At 50.0% G+C, this 20,541-nt stretch overlaps 1 protein-coding gene across 1 annotated transcript; it reads right to left on the bottom strand.

Moving 5' to 3' along the window:
• Window positions 1-15,512: 15,512 nt before the first annotated feature.
• CLDN19 (claudin 19) lies at window positions 15,513-20,313 on the bottom strand. The gene is made up of 5 exons (XM_060142658.1): window positions 19,917-20,313; window positions 18,509-18,673; window positions 18,316-18,400; window positions 16,373-16,525; window positions 15,513-15,647 (listed from the first exon to the last, which is right to left on the bottom strand). Exons 1-5 carry the CDS (start codon window positions 20,137-20,139, stop codon window positions 15,599-15,601), a joined length of 675 nt encoding a protein of 224 aa, XP_059998641.1. The 5' UTR covers window positions 20,140-20,313; the 3' UTR covers window positions 15,513-15,598.
• Window positions 20,314-20,541: the final 228 nt, after the last annotated feature.

Genomic DNA, 20,541 nt, shown 5'->3' with positions numbered 1-20,541 from the left:
GGAGGTTAGAGGAGAGAAAAAGGTGTAGTTGTCTTGGAGAATGGGGAAAAAGTATACCAGGGAAATAGAATTGCCAGCAGGTGGAGGGTTGGGTTTAACCAGAGCTTGGCCAGCTGAATCTAACAGGAGGGAAAAAGCAAAGGTAGTGAAAGTGAATGCAAGATTATAGTTGATGCTATTGTCCCCCAGCATCCACTTCCCCCATCCCCAGATCCGTGGGTGAATCCTGGGTAGCCAGTCAGTAAGAGTGCAAAGCCACCTTTGGTGATTGGAATTGTCCAGGAGTTGGCAAGTATTCCAAATTGGCCCAATGGAGTAAAAGTACTAATTTAAGGGAGCTGGAAGAATATGAGGTGGTGGCCTTAGCTTGGCATACTCAGCCTGGAGACATGTGGCAGTTACTGGTAGTGGCAGTTCAGGTTAGGATGATGTGAGTAGAAGACAGGAGGAGGAAGACAGTACTGGACATGAAGAGGTCAAAAATAGACCATGGTGTTCAGTGAATGTTGCAGTTCCCACAAGTGTTGGTAGAAGTGGGTGTGGAGAAGGCCCAGGAATGTGAAGGAATGCTGCTGGATAGTGGGCTTAGCTTGAAAGCATGGACTGCAAGAAAATTTGTGTTTAGAAGTGGCAGTGGTGTAATAGACTTAGCCCACTACCAGACGACACAGTACTTGGTGTTGAAGAAGAAAAAAATCATCACCGAAAGGGCTCCAAGGGAAGTAGTGTCCTAGGCACGAGTCTGGTTAGAGATAGAGTAAGAGAACATTCAGAGAAAAAGCCGGTGACTGAACCCAGAGGTCACAATGGAGGGTTTGGGAAGGGAGCAATGTTGGGTCAGATGAGCAGGGGAGAGCTAATGGGAGCTGTGGTAGCAGTGAATGGGAATCTGGTAGAGATGAACAGGCAAGTGTAGCCCATGACAGGCTTAGGCCTGTCATGGCTAATGGAAGGATTAGTCTGACATTAGGCCTGTCATGGGCTAATGGAAGGATTAGTCTGACACCAAGGCTGGTAAGCTGGCTTGTGGCTCGGGAAGGAGCATTTTTGTTAGGAATTGTGCCTCTCCCTGCTCTGAATGGTGCCTCAGATATTGGAAGGCCTGCTTACGTCCCATCAGTCTGGCTGCTCGTTTTAAAGGCTATAAATGGTACAAAGAAGTGAGTCAACTTGCACAACATTTACACCTATCCAAGTGATGTTTTAGTACTTCTTACTGGTTCGGGGCAGCCAGCTATACAGCCCTTCTGTCTGGGCTGAGAAGCTGGTGATAGGGGATCTGCATGATTTTTATTTATACCTTTTTGGCAAGGTGCAACTTGTAGGGATCTCAGTTCCCTGACCAGGGATCAAACCCGGGCCTTCAGCAGTAAAAGCATGGAGTCTTAGCCACTGGACCACCAGGGAATTCCTGTGGGTGATTTTTAAATAGAATGATTTTCATTTTAGATTACTCTGGGACAAAATAGTGGCCAATTTGGACATTGCTGTAGAAGTCCAGATAAGATGAGACCATAGATAAGGCAGTAGGAAAGAACATCAGATTTGAGATGTTCTCGGAAATGGGGTTGACAGATTGAGGTGACTAGTTGAATGTGGAATGAGGAAGAGGGAAGAATGGGGCATGACTGCAGAGTGGTGATACAGATGGTGCCACTTGCTGGAATAGAGAATACACAAAGGGGAGGGGTCTGGTTTCAGATATACAGAGTTTGAGGTGTCTGGGGCATCCATAGGGAGTATGTGGGAAGCAGATTTGGAGCTAAGGAGTGAGGTGTAGGCTGAAGCTGAACGTTTGATGCTCGTCAGGTGGCTATTGCAAGCTGTGGTCATGGAGGACATCACATCAGAGCATCTGTGGAGGCCCAAAGATGTGGGGAATCCAGGAAGGGGGACGTCTCAGAATCCTAGAGAACAAAGTGATTCAGCTGGCATCAAAACCAAAAGGTCCAAGAAGGTGGAGGCTGAAAAGTGTCCACTGGTGACACGGAGACTAAGGGTGAGAGCAGCCCTGTGGAAATGGGGTTGCCCCAGACTCAGCAGGTTGAGGGGTGACTAGGGCTGCTACTCCCACAGCCTTCCCCATCTCAGCAACAGCCCGTTCATCCTTACAGGTCCCAGCCAAAACCCTCAGAGTCTATCCCAACTTCTCACTTTTTCGAACACTCCACATCCAATGGGTCTGCAAACCCTGTTGATTCTGCCTTTGAGATAACCAGAATTTGACCACTTCTCACCACCTCTGTCCACATGGGTCCAGACCTCTGTCATCTCTCACTTGGGTTATTGTAGTACCTGCTAGGTGAGCTCCCTGCTACCTTCCTTTTCCTGTCCCACCCCTCTCTAGTCCTCTCACTTGGGTTACTGTAGTACCTGCTAGGTGAGCTCCCTGCTACCTTCCTTTTCCTGTCCCACCCCTCTCTAGTCAATTCTCAACATAGCAGCCAGGGTGTCTGTCCTCTTAAAAGTGATGTCAGACTATGGGTCACTTCTCTGCTCAAAACCTTAGAGGTTTCCATTCTTTCTTACGAACAAAAGCCAGCATCCTGCGAGAGGCTTCACAGTGTGTCCCCATTTGTCCCACTACCACTTTTCACTGCTCTCCCCGTGGTTTACTCCCTTCAAACCTCACAGGCCTCCTTTTCCTTGAATGTGCAAGCACATTCCCACCTCAAGGCCTTTACACTCCTGCCTCTTGACAGGAAGACTGTTTCCCCAGAGAACTCTAGTATTATAAATGGCTTTCTCCCTCTTATTTTGGGGAGGGAATAGGAAAGCCTTCCCTGACCACTCTGTTTAAAATAGCAGCCCCCTCCATGCCCAGATCTCTTGACCACCTTCCCCTGCTTGATTGTTCTCCATAGTATATATAAGCATCTGCTAATCAAAACTGCATATTTTCTGTCTTTGCTAGACAGTAATCTTCAGGGCAGAGATTTTTGTTTGTTCTGCTTTATCCCAGGATCTGTAACAAGAGTACAGAGTAAAATCTCAGTGTGTGGAAGTTGGGAAGTGGGATGCAGGAAGCAAGGGCTGCTGCTGGAAGAGCAGATAAACTAGTTATGTTAGATTATATAATTTATGTGTCAGCTGAATAGGATGCTCTTGAGAGTGAAAGGGATTTGGTTGTCAATTACACTGGGATGAAAGGACTGCCCTAGACTGACCAGAATGGGAGTTCTGGTCACTCCAGAGATAGATAAATCTGAGGGAAGGGTCTTTTAGGATGAGACATGTTTATGTGGGGTTGAGGGAAAAGGAGCCAACCAAGCAGAGCTTTATGATTATAGTGCAACCAAATGCCTCATTTACCCTTTGCATAACATTGCATAAAATTCAATTTTCATAGATTTGAGACACCAGGATGGAAAGTGATTTGGAGTCAGAAAACCTGAGTTCCAGTCCTGCCAATGAAACTTCACCCCCAGAGTTTCAGTTTGGAGCTACCACATTCAGTACTGAACATTGAAGTGTTTCTCTAAGTAAGGTCTATGCACCACCCACAAGAAAGTCAACAGATTCCTGGATCCCACCATCAAACTGCCTAATCCAAATGCAGGGGAGGATGAGCTTTTAAAATCTTAAAGAGATAGAAATAGTACCTGCTCCCTAAATTTCTTGTGAAGATTAAGTGAGAATACCTTACGTTTTGTTAGTGCTCAGTAAATGTTGACTTATTACAGGAATATTTTAAGGATCAACTTAGATAAGAGCTCTGAAAATTGTAAACTGAAGTTGTGGCCATGAGATTATGACTTGTAGATCTCTAACTACAGATAATATAATTGATCCAAGATGCTTTGCTCTGAAATCTACCACGTTTGTCCTGTGGCCATGCTTTCCAAGTGCTCCCAAGCCAAGGAGTAGGCTCAGCAGAGATTCTAAAGCAGTCCTGTTCCTGGAAGACATGGAACTCCTCTGACAGCCAACTTTGGCTCAAGGACACCCATGATGGCCTTGCCAAACTTCCCTTAGGCTGCATGGTAGTCTATGATTCTGCTACCCACTATTCCTTCACTTAGGCTTGATGGCTCCCCTAGCTCCCTCCCCTATTTTTTGAAAGGTGTTTCCCTAATAAAATCCTTGCATTTTAATCCTATTTGGGAGTTTAGTCGAGAACCCAGACTAACATCATGAGCATCACAGAAAAGTAAGGAGATAAAGATTCTGGGAAGATGGCTGCATGTGAAGCACCAGGAATCCGTCCCCCTAACTTTGACAACCAGTACACAGGTAATATTGGTCTGATGTAACTACTTTGGTGCTGTGGAGTCTATTGAAGGCTTGCAACATCCAGGGAAGACGTATAGTAAATTGAGATTAATTTGGGGAATTTCAGCTCTTAGTTCAGCTGAGGCTACCCATCCCCCACCCAGCTCAGCCCTATGGCAGGCAGTCGTGCACATGTTCCTGGAGCACCTTGCACATATCTTGCAGCAGCCAGGGTGAGCAATAAGGACCCCGTCCCCCAAATACTGGGGCTATGTGTTCTGACTAATCACTCAGCTGCTTCTGATGAAGGAGATGCAAACACAGCAGCCATTGTTGTTGCACTTACCCCTGCTGTTGCAAGCCCCTCCCCTCCAGCTGAAGTGACTTCAGGGGATATAAATGGCTGGTGTCTACCGCCTCTTCATTTTAGTCTTTTTCCCCCGTTGAGAGCCAGACATTAAAGACTAGGACAATCAAAAGCAATCACATATATGGGGGAAATTAGAAAGTCACTGCACATGCACAGGCTGAGAAGAGACCTGAAAATACCTTAAATTTACACCTCAAGCTGATGGCCCAGGGACAGCCTAGAGCAAAAGAGACAATACAGCAAACTCTGGAGAAGAGAGACAACCTGATTTCCAGGATTACCACATTATTAGATTCAGTGTCAAGTTTTTAACAACAATAACAAATCATAAGGCATACAAAGAAAAAGGAAAATATGGTCCAAAGGAAAGAAAATAAACCAACAGAAACTATCCCTGAGAATGATCTGGTGGCAGATCTACTAGACAAGGATTTTAGAACAAATGTTTGAAGATGCTCATAGAACTAAAGAAAGATGTGGAGAAAGTCAAGTAAACAATGTATAAACAAAACAAATACCAGTAACAAGATAGAAAACCTAAAAAGAAACCAAAAAGGTCTACAGCTGGAAATTACAATAACAGAAAGTATTCACTAAAGGGACTCAAAGGCAGATTTGAGCAGGCAGCAGAAAGAATCAGTGAACTTGAAGATAGGAGAATGAAATTATTGAGTCTGAGGAACAGAAAAAAAAATGTGAAGAAAGGTGGACAGAGCCTAAGGGACTTTGTGGGGCACCATCAAGCAGACTGACAGACACACACATTGTGGGAGTTCCAGGAGGAGAAAAAGGGGCAAAGAGAATGTTTGAAAAAGTGGCTGAAAATGTCCAAAATTGGATGGAATACATGAATATAACCATACAAGAAGCTTAATAAACTCCAAGATGAACTAAAAAAGACCCACACCAAGACATACTAAAAACAAACTCAAAAGACAAAGAATCTTGAAATCAACAAGAAAAAAGCAATTCATTACATACAAGGGATTCTCAATAAGATTATCAGAAGATTTCTCAGAAACTTTGGAGGCAGAAGGCAGTAGCTGATATATTAAAAGTGCTAAAAGAAAAAACTGTCATCCAAGAATCCTATATCCAACATATCACAAAAGGACAGATTCCATATGATTCCATTTATATGAGGTACTTAGATTAGACAAAATCACAGACAGAAAATAGAATAGTGGTAATGAAGAGTTATTGTATAATAGGTATAGAATTTCAGTTTTGCAAGATGGAAAGAATTCTGGAGATGGGTGGTAACAATGTTTGCACAACAATATGAATATATTTAATAGCACTGAATTGTACACTTTAAAATGGTTTAGACAGTAAATTTTGTTATGTGTGTCGTACCACAATAAAAAATTGAAGCATGATGGTAAAGATGCTGAGGAAAGATACAGAGAAGAGTAGGCTTGAAACAGAAAACTATTCAATAGTTTTAGGGTCTTATAGTGATTGTCAGGTTCTGTACAAAGGGAATTTAGATGGCCTAAGGAAGAAAAACTTTAGTGGAAACAACCAATATTTAAAGGCTTTTTCATTTGTACATCATCTTTCTTTCCCAGTTTTGTAAAAATATCACAAAGCAAGATTCATGTGCTCATTATACAAGTTTTGGGGTATGTATTTAAATTAAAACTTAAAAAATTTTTAAAAGGAGGTGATATAATAATTTTAAGCCAACTATGGTATTTTAACATTAATTTTTTTTTTTTTTTTTTTTTGGCGGTACACGGGCCTCTCACTGCTGTGGCCTCTCCCGTTGCGGAGCACAGGCTCCAGACGCGCAGGCTCAGCGGCCATGGCTCATGGGCCCAGCTGCTTCGCGGCATGTGGGATCCTCCCGGACCGGGGCACGAACCCGTGTGCCCTGCATCAGCAGGCGTACTCTCAACCACTGCACCACCAGGGAAGCCCAACATCTAATATTGTTTTGTTAATTTTGATTGTCATGAACAATCACTTTCACAGAACAGGAAATAATAAAAATGTTCTACTTGACTAATAATTTTTAAATGTATTCTAAAATTATGTGAGGGCACTCTGACAAGATGACTTTTCCACTTCTGGTAACATTGGACCAACTCTTCTGCTGAAGACTGCCAAGAACACTAGGCAAATAACGTAAGCTGCCACAATTCTGAGAACTGGGCTCAGGGAACTGGGAACAAACCGACCCTGGAACTGAAGTCTAACTGTACTTAATCAAGATGACGCTGATCAGACCATTGGTCTTGACCAATTTCAAGATGACTGTCAGAGCTGACTGTGCTGTTTCTGCACGTAGCCCCCTCCCTTCACCTATAAAAGCTCTTACCCACTGATTGTCAGCTGATCTGGAAGTTTAAATGTTTGCTGGTCCGGGCTTCCCTGGTGGCGCAGTGGTTGAGAGTCCGCCTGCCGATGCAGGGGACACGGCTTCGTGCCCCGGTCCGGGAAGATCCCACAAGCCGCGGAGCGGCTGGGCCCGTGAGCCATGGCCGCTGAGCCTGCGCGTCTGGAGCCTGTGCTCCGCAACGGGAGAGGCCACAGCAGTGAGAGGCCCGCGGACCGCAAAAAAAAAAAAAAAAAAAAGTTTGCTGGTCTGGAAGAGGCAGCTGTACTGTGCCAGAGGGAAAAATCTGGAGTCTGGGCCACCAACTGTGTGAACCCTTGTACACTACCTCACGACTTGAGAGGAGGACTTTGAATGGTTGTACCGTGGTAGTAAATTAAACCAACCCTCACATAGATTGCAACCTGACTTGGAGTCAGGTGGGGGCCCAGAAATCTCAAGCCCTAAACTTGGGTAAAGTTGATCCTGAATTGCTGGTTCCACTCCCCCCACCCCAGGCACCAAGCTAAAGCAAATAAAATATTATCTGTGGAAAATTATATAATCCTAGGCTTTGAATTATTTCTACAGATACTTTCCAAGTGCCAAATCAAGCATATATTCAAAGATAACTGGGTCTACAAGGAAACAAGTCATCATGAACAAGGACCAGCAGAAACAGCAGACAATGGCAAAAGACCCACAGGAAGCCCAAATACCGAAAATACCAGACACAGAATGTAAAGCGACTACGTTTACTACATTCATTAGATAAAAGGAGAAGCTTGAACATTTTAGAAGGTGTTATGGGCTGAATTGTGACCCTCTCCAACCCAAATTCATGTATTTAAATCCTAACCCCAGTGCTGCCAAATGTGACTTATTGGGACATAGAGTCTTTAAAGAGGTAAGGTTAAATGAGATCAAGGAGGTGAGGCTTAATCCAATCTACCTGATGTCCTTATAAGAAGAGGAGATTAAGACATGGACACACACAAGGAAGGACCATGAAGGCACCAGAAGAAGAAAGCCTTCTACAATCTAAAGAGAGAAGCTTCAGAGTGAAACCAACTCTGACACCTAGATCTTGAACTTTCAGCCTCCAGGAAGGTGGGGAAATAAATTTCATAAAGAAGGGAACCAGAGACTGTTTAAATTGACACAGCAGATTTTAAAAGATTAACCAGGTGGAAATCTGAGAACATAAAAATACAATACACCAAAGAAATCAATGAACAGGTTCAGAAGCTGATTAAACACAGTTGAAGATAAAATTAGGGAATTCCCTGATGGTCCAGTAGTTAGGACTCAGCGCTTTCACTGCCAAGGGCCTGGGTTCCATCCCTGGTCGGGGGACTAAGGTCGTGCAAGCCGCATAGCGTGGCCAAAAAATAAAACTTAAAAAAATAATAAAATATTAGTTAACTGAGTGATAGTTGAAGGAAATCATCTGTAATGAAGTACAGAAAATAAAAAAAGGGGAAAATAGAGGCTAAAACCTAAGAGATAGAGAATATAGTAAGAAAATCAACCAGTCTGTAACTGGAGTCACAGAAGAAAGAAAAAATGAGAAAACTGAAGAGATAATGGCTGAGACTCAGTCAGAAATGACGGGGGTGGGGAGAGGGGGAAACACCAAAAGAAAGAGTCAAGGTCTTCCATGGTGGCGCAGTGGTTGAGGGTCCGCCTGCCGATGCAGGGGACGCGGGTTCGTGCCCCGGTCCGGGAACATCCCACGTGCCGTGAGCGGCTGGGCCCGTGAGCCATGGCGGCTGGGCCTGCCCGTCCAGAGCCTGTGCTCTGCAGCGGGAGAGGCCACAACAGTGAGAGGCCCGCGTACCGCAAAAAAAAAAAAAAAAAATAATCAAGAATTCCAAAGAGGTTAAATAAAAAGAAATCCACATCTAAACACATCAAAAATTGTACCACAATTTTTTTAAAAAAAAAGCAAAAGAGGATATATTACAAGGAACGAGGGGAAAAAAATTACTTTCAGAGGAGAGACATTTAAGCCATTTCATTCCTCAACAGAAACAATGGATGCCAGAAAATAGTAAAATTATAGTTTCAGAGTAGTAAAACGATATCTTCAGCAACCTGAAAGAAAATAATTGTCAATCTAGGATTCTATACACAGTAGGATATGAAGGTGAAAAAAAGACATTTTGAGACAAAAATGGAGAACATTCACAAGCAGCAGACCTGCACTAACAAGCCGAAGATAATGATCCCATTTGGAATATTAGGAGATAAAAAAGGAATGAAAAGCAAAGAAAGAGGTCCTAAACCAAGGCTGCCTACCTCTGAGATGGGGTAGAAGGAAAAGCTGCCTTACACTAGAGAAAAGTAGGAAACTCATTACTAGGATCCTGAACAGATACAAAACAGAAGTCTGCTGCCTGATGGGAGGGCAGGAAACTCCCTCCCCCGCAAGCCCCACTGTCATTACGAGGCAGAGTTCAGATGTGCATGTGCACAGGGCCTGTCTATGACTAAGACTGAAGCAGAACTGAGAAAAACTCCCTGCCACCAACATGAGCCTTGCGTCATAAAGCGAGCAACGGCCAGCTGCTGCTGGGGAAGGGGCAGGAGCATGGAGACAGATTCCCTCTTGTGCAGGCATGCAGGAAGTGTTGAATGCTAAAGCTCAGGAACACTAAGAAAAACTCTGGATTCCAGGTCTCAAACTAAGCACTCCAGGTATCAGCAGCCCACTATCATCAGAAATGAGGAATTGATTAGATGTGCTTATCAAATGATGACACAGCAGAGCAAAAAGTCATGAACTTGGTAAGTTGGTAGAAATTATACAAACAAAACAGAGGAAAACATGGAAAAAACAGAACAGACTCTCGAAGAGCTGTGACACAATATTAAGCATGTGACTGAAGTAGCAGATGAAGACAGGAAAAATGTAGCAGAAGAAATGTTTGGGAAAATAATGGCTGCAAATTTTCCAAAGTCAGTGAAAGGTAAAAAAACCACAGATCCAGGAAGCTCAGAAAACCCCAAGCAAAATGAACACAGGAAAAAACACACCCAGGCACTTCATGGTCAAACTTCTGAAAACCAGAGATGGAGAAAATATGACAAGCAGCCAGAGAGAAACAAAGGAGCAAAAATAAGAGCTACAGCAGGGTTTTCATTTAAAAACTATGTAAGCTAGAAAGCACTAGCATGACATCTATAAAGACTGAAAAAGATGGGGGAAGTCAACCCAGAATTATATACCCAGCAAAATCATCTCTCAAAAATGAAGGTGATGGGCTCCCCTGGTGGCGCAGTGGTTGAGAGTCCGCCTGCCGATGCAGGGGACACGGGTTCGTGCCCCGGTCCGGGAAGATCCCACATGCCGTGGAGCGGCTGGGCCCGTGAGCCATGGCCGCTGAGCCTGCACGTCCGGAGCCTGTGCTCCGCAACGGGAGAGGCCACAACAGGGAGAGGCCCGCATACCGCAAAAAAAAAAAAAAAAAGAAGGTGAAATAAAGATTTTGTTTTCATCGTAGGTGAGTTCAAAGCTTTCATTTCCATCTCCATCTTTGGAGGCATTTTCAAGTGCCCTCTTAGAAGAGTGGCTTTCCAGTATTCTAGCTTTCCCTTAGACTTTTTTAAAAAAACTTTCAATCTTGGGCTTCCCTGGTGGCGTAGTGGTTGGGGGTCCGCCTGCCGATGCAGGGGACACGGGTTCGTGCCCCGGTCCGGGAGGATCCCACATCCCGCGGAGCGGCTGGGCCCGTGAGCCATGGCCACTGAGCCTGCGCGTCCGGAGCCTGTACTCCACAACGGGAGAGGCCACAGCAGTGAGAGGCCCGCGTACAGCAAAAAAAAAAAAAAACAAAATTTCAATCTTGAGATAATTTCAAACTTTAGAGAAAAATTGCAAGAATAGGTCAAAGCATTCCTGCATGCCCTTCACTTAGATTGCCTAATTAATATTATACTGCAACGATTTGCCTTGTGACTCTTTCTTCATGTGTATTTATGTATATTTTTTTCCTGATGCCTCATTATTCTTCTAGTACTTGTGTGTGATTTCCTAAAATACAAGGACAATGTCCTACAAAACCATCTGTTCACAGTGAACTAACTTTGATATAGTACTATCATCTCAACCACAGACACCATTCAAATTTCACTGGTTGTCCCAAGAATGTCCTTTATAGGTCCAAGATGATTCATTGCGTGTAGTTGTAATATCTCTTCAGTCTCCCCGGTCTTTGCTTGTCTTTCGTAACTTTGACAGTTTTCAAGGGTACTGGCAGTTATTTTGCAGAATAACCTCAATTTGTATTTGTCCATCTTAAGTAGACTCAGTTTATGCACCTTTAGCAGGAATATCACATAAATGATGCTGTGTTCTTCTCAGTGCATTGTATCAAGGGACACACAGTTTTGCCTTGTCCGATTACGGGTGGTGTTAACTCTTATCATTTAAGATATGCCTGCTATGTTCATCACTGCAAAGTTAAATATTTTGTACTTCTTAGTTAATATATTACTTGGCATTTTACTGTAGAGCTTTTTCTTCTTACCCACTTATTTATTTATTTATATCAGTATGGACTAGTGGATTCTTATTTTTTTATTCATGGAGTTAAAATCCATTACTGTTATTATTTACTTTGATACTCAAATTGTTTCAGATGAAGCCAGAGGGAACCCCTTTATTCTGGCTTCTGTATCCTTTAGACCTGTCATTCCTTGAGCACGTTCTTACTTTCTGGAACGAGATGATCCAAGTTTATTTTGTACTCTCCTTACCCCAGCCCTCGAATCCGCCATTTCTCCCTGGAGTTCTGCTACCTTTTAGTAGAGAATGGTATTCAGAAATCAAGATATGGGTTTGCCCCTGGGGCTCATTGTTCTTGGCCTGTCTAGGGGATAGAGCTCACAGATATATGTACAGTCGACCCTCAGCACCCATGGGGGATTGGTTCCAGGACACCCAGCCCCCTCCCCCACCAACCACAACCATACCGAAAATCCCCGGATGCTCAAGTCCCTTATATAAAAAAAATGTAGTGCAGTCGGCTCTCCATCTTTCCAGGTCCGCATCCATGGTTACAGAAGGCTCTGTGTATGTATATCGCACACATGTACATACACACACAACTATCTATTTCTACATTTATCTACATATATAAAAAGCTGTGTGTTCATCCAGATACCTCCAATTCCAATCCAACTCCACAAGATTTATTCTAGTCTTCCTCGTTTCCATCTTTGTAAATCCGTTCTCTGACAATGAGAAGCCTGGCTCCCATTATTTTCAGTGTATTTACTTATTTGTTCAATCCCCTTATACGTAACCAATCCCTGACCCTGCCAGCCAAGGACTCTTCAGCTTTGCGGTGACCACATGGGCCACTGCACAGAGAGGGAGAGGCAGTGCTTCGGGTTTTGACTCTGTGATTCCATAGCATCGTGTCAGCCCTTTGATGCTTTGAAGAATTGTTTACCCTTTCCTCAACATTTTTTTCTTCTTTTTAAAAAAATTTTATTGAAGTATAGTTGATTTACAATGTTGTGTTAATTTCTGCTGTACAGCAAAGTGAATCAGTTTCCTCCACATTTTTAGTTGTTTTCAACAAGACTGTTGTCCAGAATAAAATTGCCTGCAATGGTCTCATAAATTGAATTAAATATTGTTTTCATGTGCTCTACGAGGGGAAAAGGTCAAGAAGCACTGCTTTGGGTGTTGTCCATTCTCCATGGCCAGTGTCGCCTGGATCAGGTTTCATTGTGGTTCCCCATAAGCTTGTCCAACTCTAGGCAAAATCTTAAATTGAACCACTTTCATTACATCCAGTATTCAATGGTAGCTCAGTTGCAATTCTCAGTTAAAATCTAGAAAAGGAGAAGCAACACACAGCTCTCCCTAGCCCAAACTTCAGTATGTGTAGGAGTCACCTGGAGGTCTCCTTAAAATGCTGAATCTGTTTCACCTAGTCTGGGGTGGGGCCTGAGATTCTGTATTTCTAACAAGTTTCCAGGGGATGCGAATCCTGTGGTTGGAGAACTGTGCTCTGAGTAGCGAGAGTCTCTATTCATCACCTTTATTCCAGTGGTCAGCAGGGAGGATACTAAATTACACAACCAGTAAAACTTAGACGTATTTTTGTTTGTTTGTTTGTTTTGCGGTACGCGGGCCTCTCACTGTTGTGGCCTCTCCCATTGCGGAGCACAGGCTCCGGACACGCAGGCTCAACGGCCATGGCTCACGGGCCTAGCTGCTCTGCGGCATGTGGGATCCTCCCGGACCAGGGCACGAACCTGTGTCCCCTACATCGGCAGGCAGACTCTCAACCACTGAGCCACCAGGGAAGTCCAAACTTAGACGTATTTTTAACCTTTAGATTTTTTTCATTTGCGCACACACACACACACATGCGTGCAGAAGAGCGGAGTGAACCCCTAAGTACCACTGGCATTTACCAATCTTATTTTATAATCTCTCCTGCCCCTGACCTTTCTATTCCTAGAGTATTTTAAAGCAAATCCAGCCATTATATTGTTTCAGTGTGCACCTCTGACAGACAAGGCTTAAAAAAATAATAACCACAGTGTTGTTATCACATAAAATAAACAATACATATAACCCCAAATTAACCATAATTCCTTGACATCATCTGATACTCAGTTCCTATCCATATTCTCAGGTTCAGGCAATAGATGAGTGCACTGGTCAGCTGCTCCAGCTCCCAGTTCACTCCCCTTAGCTGAACACCTGTTGCCACGGTACTTGGGCTTTCCTTCGGGGCTGAGGGCACAGGTATATCCCTCCCGAAACCGTCTTTTATGGCTTGCCAATTTCATTCTTGGAGGAACTCTGCTAATAAACAACAGCGCAAGCTTTAGGATCATGCCCTTTGACCCACCTTCCTGGGTCTCCTCTCAGCCCTCTAGCCTTGAGGCTGGGACAGGAAACAGGAAAGCTGGACAGTTCGCCCTGTCACAGGTTGGCAGCTGAGGTGACCGTGATGTAGACATTTGAAAGAGGAGAGACTGGGGGCATGGGGGAGGGGATCAGGCCTCCCAAACTCTTCTAGCTGCAAACTCTAAACTTTTCCCAGGCATCCTCCCATTGCCAGGACCCCACTCCGTTGTTAATCAGTGTACTGATTGGGTTGTGAGTGGTCAGCTGACTCTCCAGCTCTCCAATCTCTGGCTATAGCCACAAAAGTTTTCTCTTCACGAAGGATCACACGGAAGCTTGTTTCCACCCTGCCTTCATGCTGCCCGCTGGCCCAGAGCTTGTCTCTCTCACAGCCTATCTCTGAAGCAGCCAGCACACTCTATCCCGACATTTTCCTACCAAGTCCCAAGCCTCTGGTGGTCCCTGAACCGCAAGAGATGACACGTGGTTTCCCAGTCAACCGCTTCCTGACCAGATAGTGAGGGCGTCCCAATCCCCCGCCTGGGACAGAGAGGCCAGCCTCTGGGCTCCACACCCCACCTGCTCAGCGACACCTGGAACAGGAGCCCTCACTGCGACGCTCACTTTCTAGGTTCCAAATTTGGCATTAGTCGGGGCTCTTCTGGCTGTGTGTGACAGAAATCAAATGCACAATTGTTTCAGCCAAAAGGGGTTTATTTCTTGAGAGGGTGTGTGGATCTCATGAAACAGCCTGGTCCCAGGAAAGGCAGAGGGAAATGGGCTTCCTCTCGTCTGTCCCGTCTCTTCTTGGACATGAGACCCCCCTCAGAGGGGCAAGAAATGTGGCCCCCCCAGCCCCAAACTTCGGGCCTCACAGAAGTACCCTCAGTGCTGCTGACCTCAGATGCCCAGGTCCACCTCAGTCCCATTAGGTTGGGACACCTGGGGTGGGGGGTGAGCTAGGCATCAGCTCCCCAGGTGACTCGAATGTGCGCGCCAAGAGCCGCTGCTTTATAGCGTCAGGCACCCGGAGACACTCTTCTGTAGTTCTCGCTCACAGTTCCGGGGGCCAGGGCTCAGGGGCCCACCCCCTCCAGCCCCTGAGACGCCCCTGTGTACGTGCAGCCGCTGCCATGCTGGGGCGCCTGTGGACGATCCCACAGCAGCTCTGCCATCTGCTTCTCCCCTCCCACCCCTACCTTCTCCTGGAGAGTGCATGCGCGATGGTCATCTTGTCTGACCACCTCTCAGAGGCACATCAGGGGAGAAGGCTGAGCTGCGTCCTTAGGATCTGGTGACTTGGTGGGAGACGTCCCAGGACAGGTGGTGGAGGAAGCCAGGACAGAGCTGGCTGAGGGCAGGGGAAGGCAAGGGACAGTTCTTTCCAAGAGCTGTGACCAGCTCTTTCCAGTCAGGAGAGACAGAGGGCAGAGGCCAGAGAGAGACTCAGGGTCCCGGGAGGATGTCTGGGATGGAAGAGGCCTGAGCATGAGGGCAGGGGCTGATCTGGGTTAATTTTCCCTTGACTGGGGGTCTCCAATCAAGGAGGTCCTGGTGCCAACCCAAGGGCAGCTAGGGAGGTTCCTGATCAGCTTGGATGCGCTGTGTAACCCACACTGGATCTGTCTCCCTCTCTTTGTGCCCAAGGACCCCAGGGACCAGCTCTGACCTCTCTGAGCCAGGCCCCACCCTCATCATACCAGGGACAGATCAAATGACACCACACTCAGGGCTGGATGTTCACTTTTCTTTCCAAAAGATACCAAGCACCCGGTCTAGGTGTGGCAGTGGGACAGAGCCAGGCTGGGGAACCTGGACATTACACACCCAGGGGGCCCTTGGTGGAGGCAGACAATTTAACAACTGGTCTGAAAGTCAAAAGAGAGGAGAGCTGGTTAGCGGGGGGAGCAGCAGGCAGTGGGGGGTGGCAGGGGCTATGGGGTTCAGGCACGGACCCAGGGACTGGCCAGTGCGGCTCACAGCAGCCCTGCCGGGGCCCATTTCTGGGGCAGGGGTGACATGGCCTGGATTAGCCATCTGTGTGGATGTCCATGCAGCACTAGGCATACTGCGAAACCTGAATTCAGAGGCAGCAGGGCCAGGCCTCCTGGTCTCTCTGAACCTGTTTCCTCGTGTGTAAGTGGGGGACATTGGTCCCCCGGCACTGCCTCCGTGGGGTTGCTGTGAGGAGCCCATGGGCCGGGGGAGGCGATGGGCTCTGGTCACCCCAGGGCACTGGGCACCCAGCTTGTCTTTACTGCTGTGTCCTCGAGGCCCAGCACAGAGAAGACACTCACATAGCCTGTCAGTGAGTAAATAAGTGGTCGTGAAAGGGACTGCAGCTGGCCGGGGTGTGGACAGGTCCGAGCCGTGCTTGCACCTGTGCCGGCCGTGCGTGTGTGCCTGAGGGCTGGGGCCTGCCTCCCACCTCTCTCTGAGTGTCTGGGTCTGAGTCTCAGAGCGCAGGGTGGGTGCCTGGGTTGGGGACAAGTTGCTCAGAACCTAACCGAGCTGGGGGGACACCCTGCGCCCTCCTGGCCCCGCCCGGGGTGCTGGCAGGGGCCGGCGGATGCTGCGCGGGGCTCAGACATACTCTCGGGCAGCCGCCGAGGGGCCGGGCCGGTAGGGCTGCGGGCTGCTGTTGGATCTCTCGGGCTCCTGGCACGTGCAGCAGAGGAAGGAGCCGCCCAGCATGGCCAGGCCGGCGGCGGCCCAGCCCAAAAACAGGGCTGGACCAAACTCGTACCTGCAAGGGGTGGAGGACGGCATCAGGTGTGCCTGAGCCTCCGCCCCGCCCCGTCCTCCCCCGGGGGCTCCCGGCCTCCGCCCCGGCAGAGCAGAGGGCGGGCTGGACGTGGGGAGCTGAGGCGGGGGCCTCACAAGCGTCCTCGGACTCGCCCGGTAAGTTGGGATGAGCGCTCATCTTTCCTCCCGCCCCTGCCCCAGCACATCAACACCGCCCGGTGCGACCCAGCTCAGGCTGGGCTGCTCCGCGCAGCCTCGAGCCCCTTTCCTCCTCCGGCCAGATGAGGGGGCGTGGGGGGGCCCGCCAGGCCCGTCGGGGAGAGGAGGGGCGGGGCAGTCCTGCCACCTCTCTCGGTCACGGTCTGGCCCACGGAACTCGCCGCCGGGCTCCCGCCGCCCTCTGGAGAAGGCCAGACTCCTCCGCCGGCTCCACCTGGCACTCCGGCCTTTCCACCCACAAGCCCAGCGGGCCAGCCCAGCGCCCCCTCTGCAGCGCTCGGGTCTCCCCACCTCTGTGCCTTTGCACGAGGCGCCCCCTGCCGGAGCGTCTCGCCTCCGGTGCTCCGCCTCCAGGGCCCAGTTCAGATGCCACCTTCTCCGAAGGCTTCCCCTGACCCCCCTCCGCTCGCCGCCTGGCGCTGACTCTCACTGGGTGGCTGTTCAGTTCCTTGTTTGTCTGGCTCCCTGGGGAGCAACTTGAGGGCAGACAGCACCGGATTCATCCATGTCCCCAGGGCCCAGCACAGGACCTGCAACTCAGGCAGCCTTGCGGAGTGTTGAAGGGACAGGAGCAAGCACCAGCTTGCTCCCCAGGTATCTCTGAGCAGAGCTACCTCTTGCTTGGCAGGTTTTCATGGCTAGAGCTGCCAGCCCCAGGGAATGAACCTCACTCCTGAAGTCTTCATTTCCTCCCCCTCTCCACTCTGCTGCCTCCTCCAGGGAGCCCTCCTGACTGCAACAACCCAGGCATCTCTTTTCTCATTCTCCTTCCACCCCAGGGCCCAAGGCCTGTTGGGATGTTTGGGGTTGAGACTATCCCATTCTCTGCTCCCCACAGAGCTGAGAGTTAAGGGAGGGGCCAGGTCCTTCACAGAGCTCCCTATTCGGCCCCCATACCCTGGCCTTATAAGTCCTGACCACTCTAGCTCCTAAATATCTCTGGGCCTACTCTCCACTGCTAGCCCCTGGCCCCAAGCCCTCTGCTCCAGACCTTTTCATCAGCACCTTACTGGCCTTGCTCCCTCCGCACCATTCTGCACACCACAGCCAGAGGGACTGTCCTGACTTCCACACCAGGACACGGAAAAAAACCTTCCTATGGCTGCAAGGCCCTCTGCCATCTGCCCTTAGGACTTTTCCAGCCTCATCTCTCCGGCCCAAAGTCACTGTGCCTCCTACAGAAATAACAGTCCAGGCACTGTGCTAAGTCCCTTACCTGCACCATCTCACAGAACACTCACAACCACACTGAGCTCCGTCCTCGGTCCTAGCTGCCTTTTACAGGGGAGGAAACCAGGCACAGAAAGGTTAAGGAATTTGCCAGTCACACAGCCAGCCAGTGCAGAGCTGGGATTTAAATCCAGAGCCACAGCATTAGCTACTGGGGTGGCATTCAGGGCCCAGCCACAGCTGCTCCCCACTCCAGAGAGCTTCTCAGTAACAGCACCTGGGGCTCGTCCGTCCCCTGTTTCCCCCTCCAAGTGCCCTGCTGGACAAAGGCCAGTGGTCCCAGAGGAGGTGGAGTGGGAGGCCCAGCCTGTTCCCTGGCCCAAGCCATGCCCTGGTGCTCACCTGGCGTTGACGGGTGTGCTGGGGTTGAAGAACTCCTGGGTCACCAGTGTGGCATACCACGAGACGGCCGTCAAAGTGCAGAGGCCTAAGGACAGGGTGGGGGGGTCTCAGCTCTGCTCTGGCCTCCAGAGGGCCCCCCAGGATGGGGCTACCTGCCACGGTCAAGAGGATGGAGGAGGAGCCAGGCACTCACCCGCCAGGAGGAATAGGGCCCCCCCAGCGATGGCCACTCGGCCCTTGGCGATGGGGTTGCTGTCTCCGACCCGGGTGCACTTCATACCGATGACACTGAGGACCATGGCCACGAAGCCCAGGAGCACGGCCACCACCATCAGGGCTCGCGCTGACTGGATGTGACCTGGATGGGGTGGGAGGGACTGAGCGGGGGGCGGGGGGGGGGCGGGAGAAGTGGGCGGGTGGGAGGAGCCCAAGATGGGAGGGGCGGGAGCTAGAGCAGGACGCTCCTCCTGGGCTACTACCTGCGGCAGGTGTGAGGGGATCCTGAGGGCTCAGGTGACTACAGGGCGTGAGGGCAGAGTGTGGAGGCTGAGCCTCACCCTTTAACCCCACCGTTCGCTCTCCCTGGCAGGTTCTTCCAGGTCGTGTGTGGTGACAGGGTGGTATGAGTTCTCCCATCAGCTGCTTCCGGCCAGGCGCCTCCCTTTGGGGCCCACCCCTCCCAGGCAGCGGGGGGCAGTTTCTCCTCAGGCCTTTCAGATTCACCAGAAAGAGGACCCAGGGTGTCTGAGGCCCAGCTCAGCCCAGGTTGGCCCTTGGACAGGGATGCCTCCCCCATTGTCCATTCCGACTCTAGTTACCTTCCCCTGTGCCCTTTGAGTCACCCGTGGTAGCTGTATGCCTGCTGCCGGCGTCAGTCCCGGGCCTGGGGGGCAGCTCAGGGGGTCTGGGTCCCTGAGGGAGGCCAGATGACCTGCCTGGTCCGGAGTGGTGGGGGCCGTGTGACAGCAGCCCAGCTCAGGCCTGTGTGGCCCCGGGGCGGAGGGCAGGCGGGTCGGCCCCCAGCCAGGGGTAGAGCTGCAGTGGCGCCTGTTTACGAGTCAGCTTGTCAGGCTCAACCCCTACACCCCGGGGGAGGAGAGCCGCCGTGTGCCCAAGCGCCTGGGTGCGGACCTGCACGTGCACGTGTGTGGCTGTGTGTCTGTGCGTGTGGGTAGGTGTACCCGAGTGCCGGCATACTCGTCTACATGGCAGGACTGGCAAGTAGGTGTGTGTGCACAGTGTATCTGCAGAGTATGGAGAGAAGTGGAGGGAAGGGTCTTGACTTAGAGCCTCTGAGTGCCGGGCACTCATCTCCTCTGACCCAGAGTCCTGTGAAAGTCCTAGTCCCCTTTCCAGAGGAGGACAGAGAGGGTCAGTGACTCCTTCAAGGTTACAGTGGAAGAGCTGGCATGTGGACCCATGGCTGCTGGAACCTAGAGCCCCTGCCCCCAGGAGGGCCAGGCTGGCCTGGATCTTCATGAGTGCACGGGAGGCAGGGGCTGCAGAGGGCAGCCCAGTGCAGACAGCAGACCGTGGGAAAGCTTGCTCCGGACCTCCCAGCCCCATATCCACCTCCCCATCCCAGTGGGCATGAGGCCTACCTTCCAGGGCAAGCAGCGAGTCATAGAGCTTGCACTGCACCTGACCGGTGCTCTGGGAGGCGCAGGACATCCAGAGCCCTTCGTAGAGGCCCACGGCGGTGATGATGGCATCGCCTGCGTAGGAGGACTGCTTCCACTGCGGGAGCGCTGTGCTGGCAATGATGCCCACCCAGCCACCCAGGGCCAGGAAGTAGCCCAGGAGCTGAAGCCCTGAGTTGGCCATGGCCCAGGGGAGGGGATAGGGGTTCCAGGGCTCAGGGCTGGGCCAGGGTCCCTGGGGGGGCCGAGGTCATGGCCAGGTGACAGGAGCAGCTGGGTTGGGGGTGGGGTGCAGCAAGTGGTCAGAGCTGAGAAGGAGAGGTGACAGCCCTGCAGTGGCAGCAGCAAAGGCAGTGGCTTCAGGCTCTAGAATGCTGGGGGAGGCCTGAGCTGGAAAGGCCAGGGGCCCGCCCACAGCCGCCACCTAAGCCAGGGCAAGGTCCCCAGCAAAGCTCCTGCCCAGCCCCCGGGGGGTGGGGGGTGGGGCGTGGCCAAGGTGGTGCCCCTCCCCAGGGATGGAGAAGGGAGGGGCTGGGAGGAGTGACCCCCGGCTGGCTCTCAGGGCCTTTCCCCTAGGGAAACCCCT

The sequence above is a fragment of the Lagenorhynchus albirostris genome, chromosome 2, assembly GCF_949774975.1.
Source record: "Lagenorhynchus albirostris chromosome 2, mLagAlb1.1, whole genome shotgun sequence".
NCBI lineage: Eukaryota > Metazoa > Chordata > Mammalia > Artiodactyla > Delphinidae > Lagenorhynchus > Lagenorhynchus albirostris.
The sequence above is the reverse complement of the archived record's forward strand: the minus strand, read 5'-3'. Positions and strand labels throughout refer to the sequence as shown.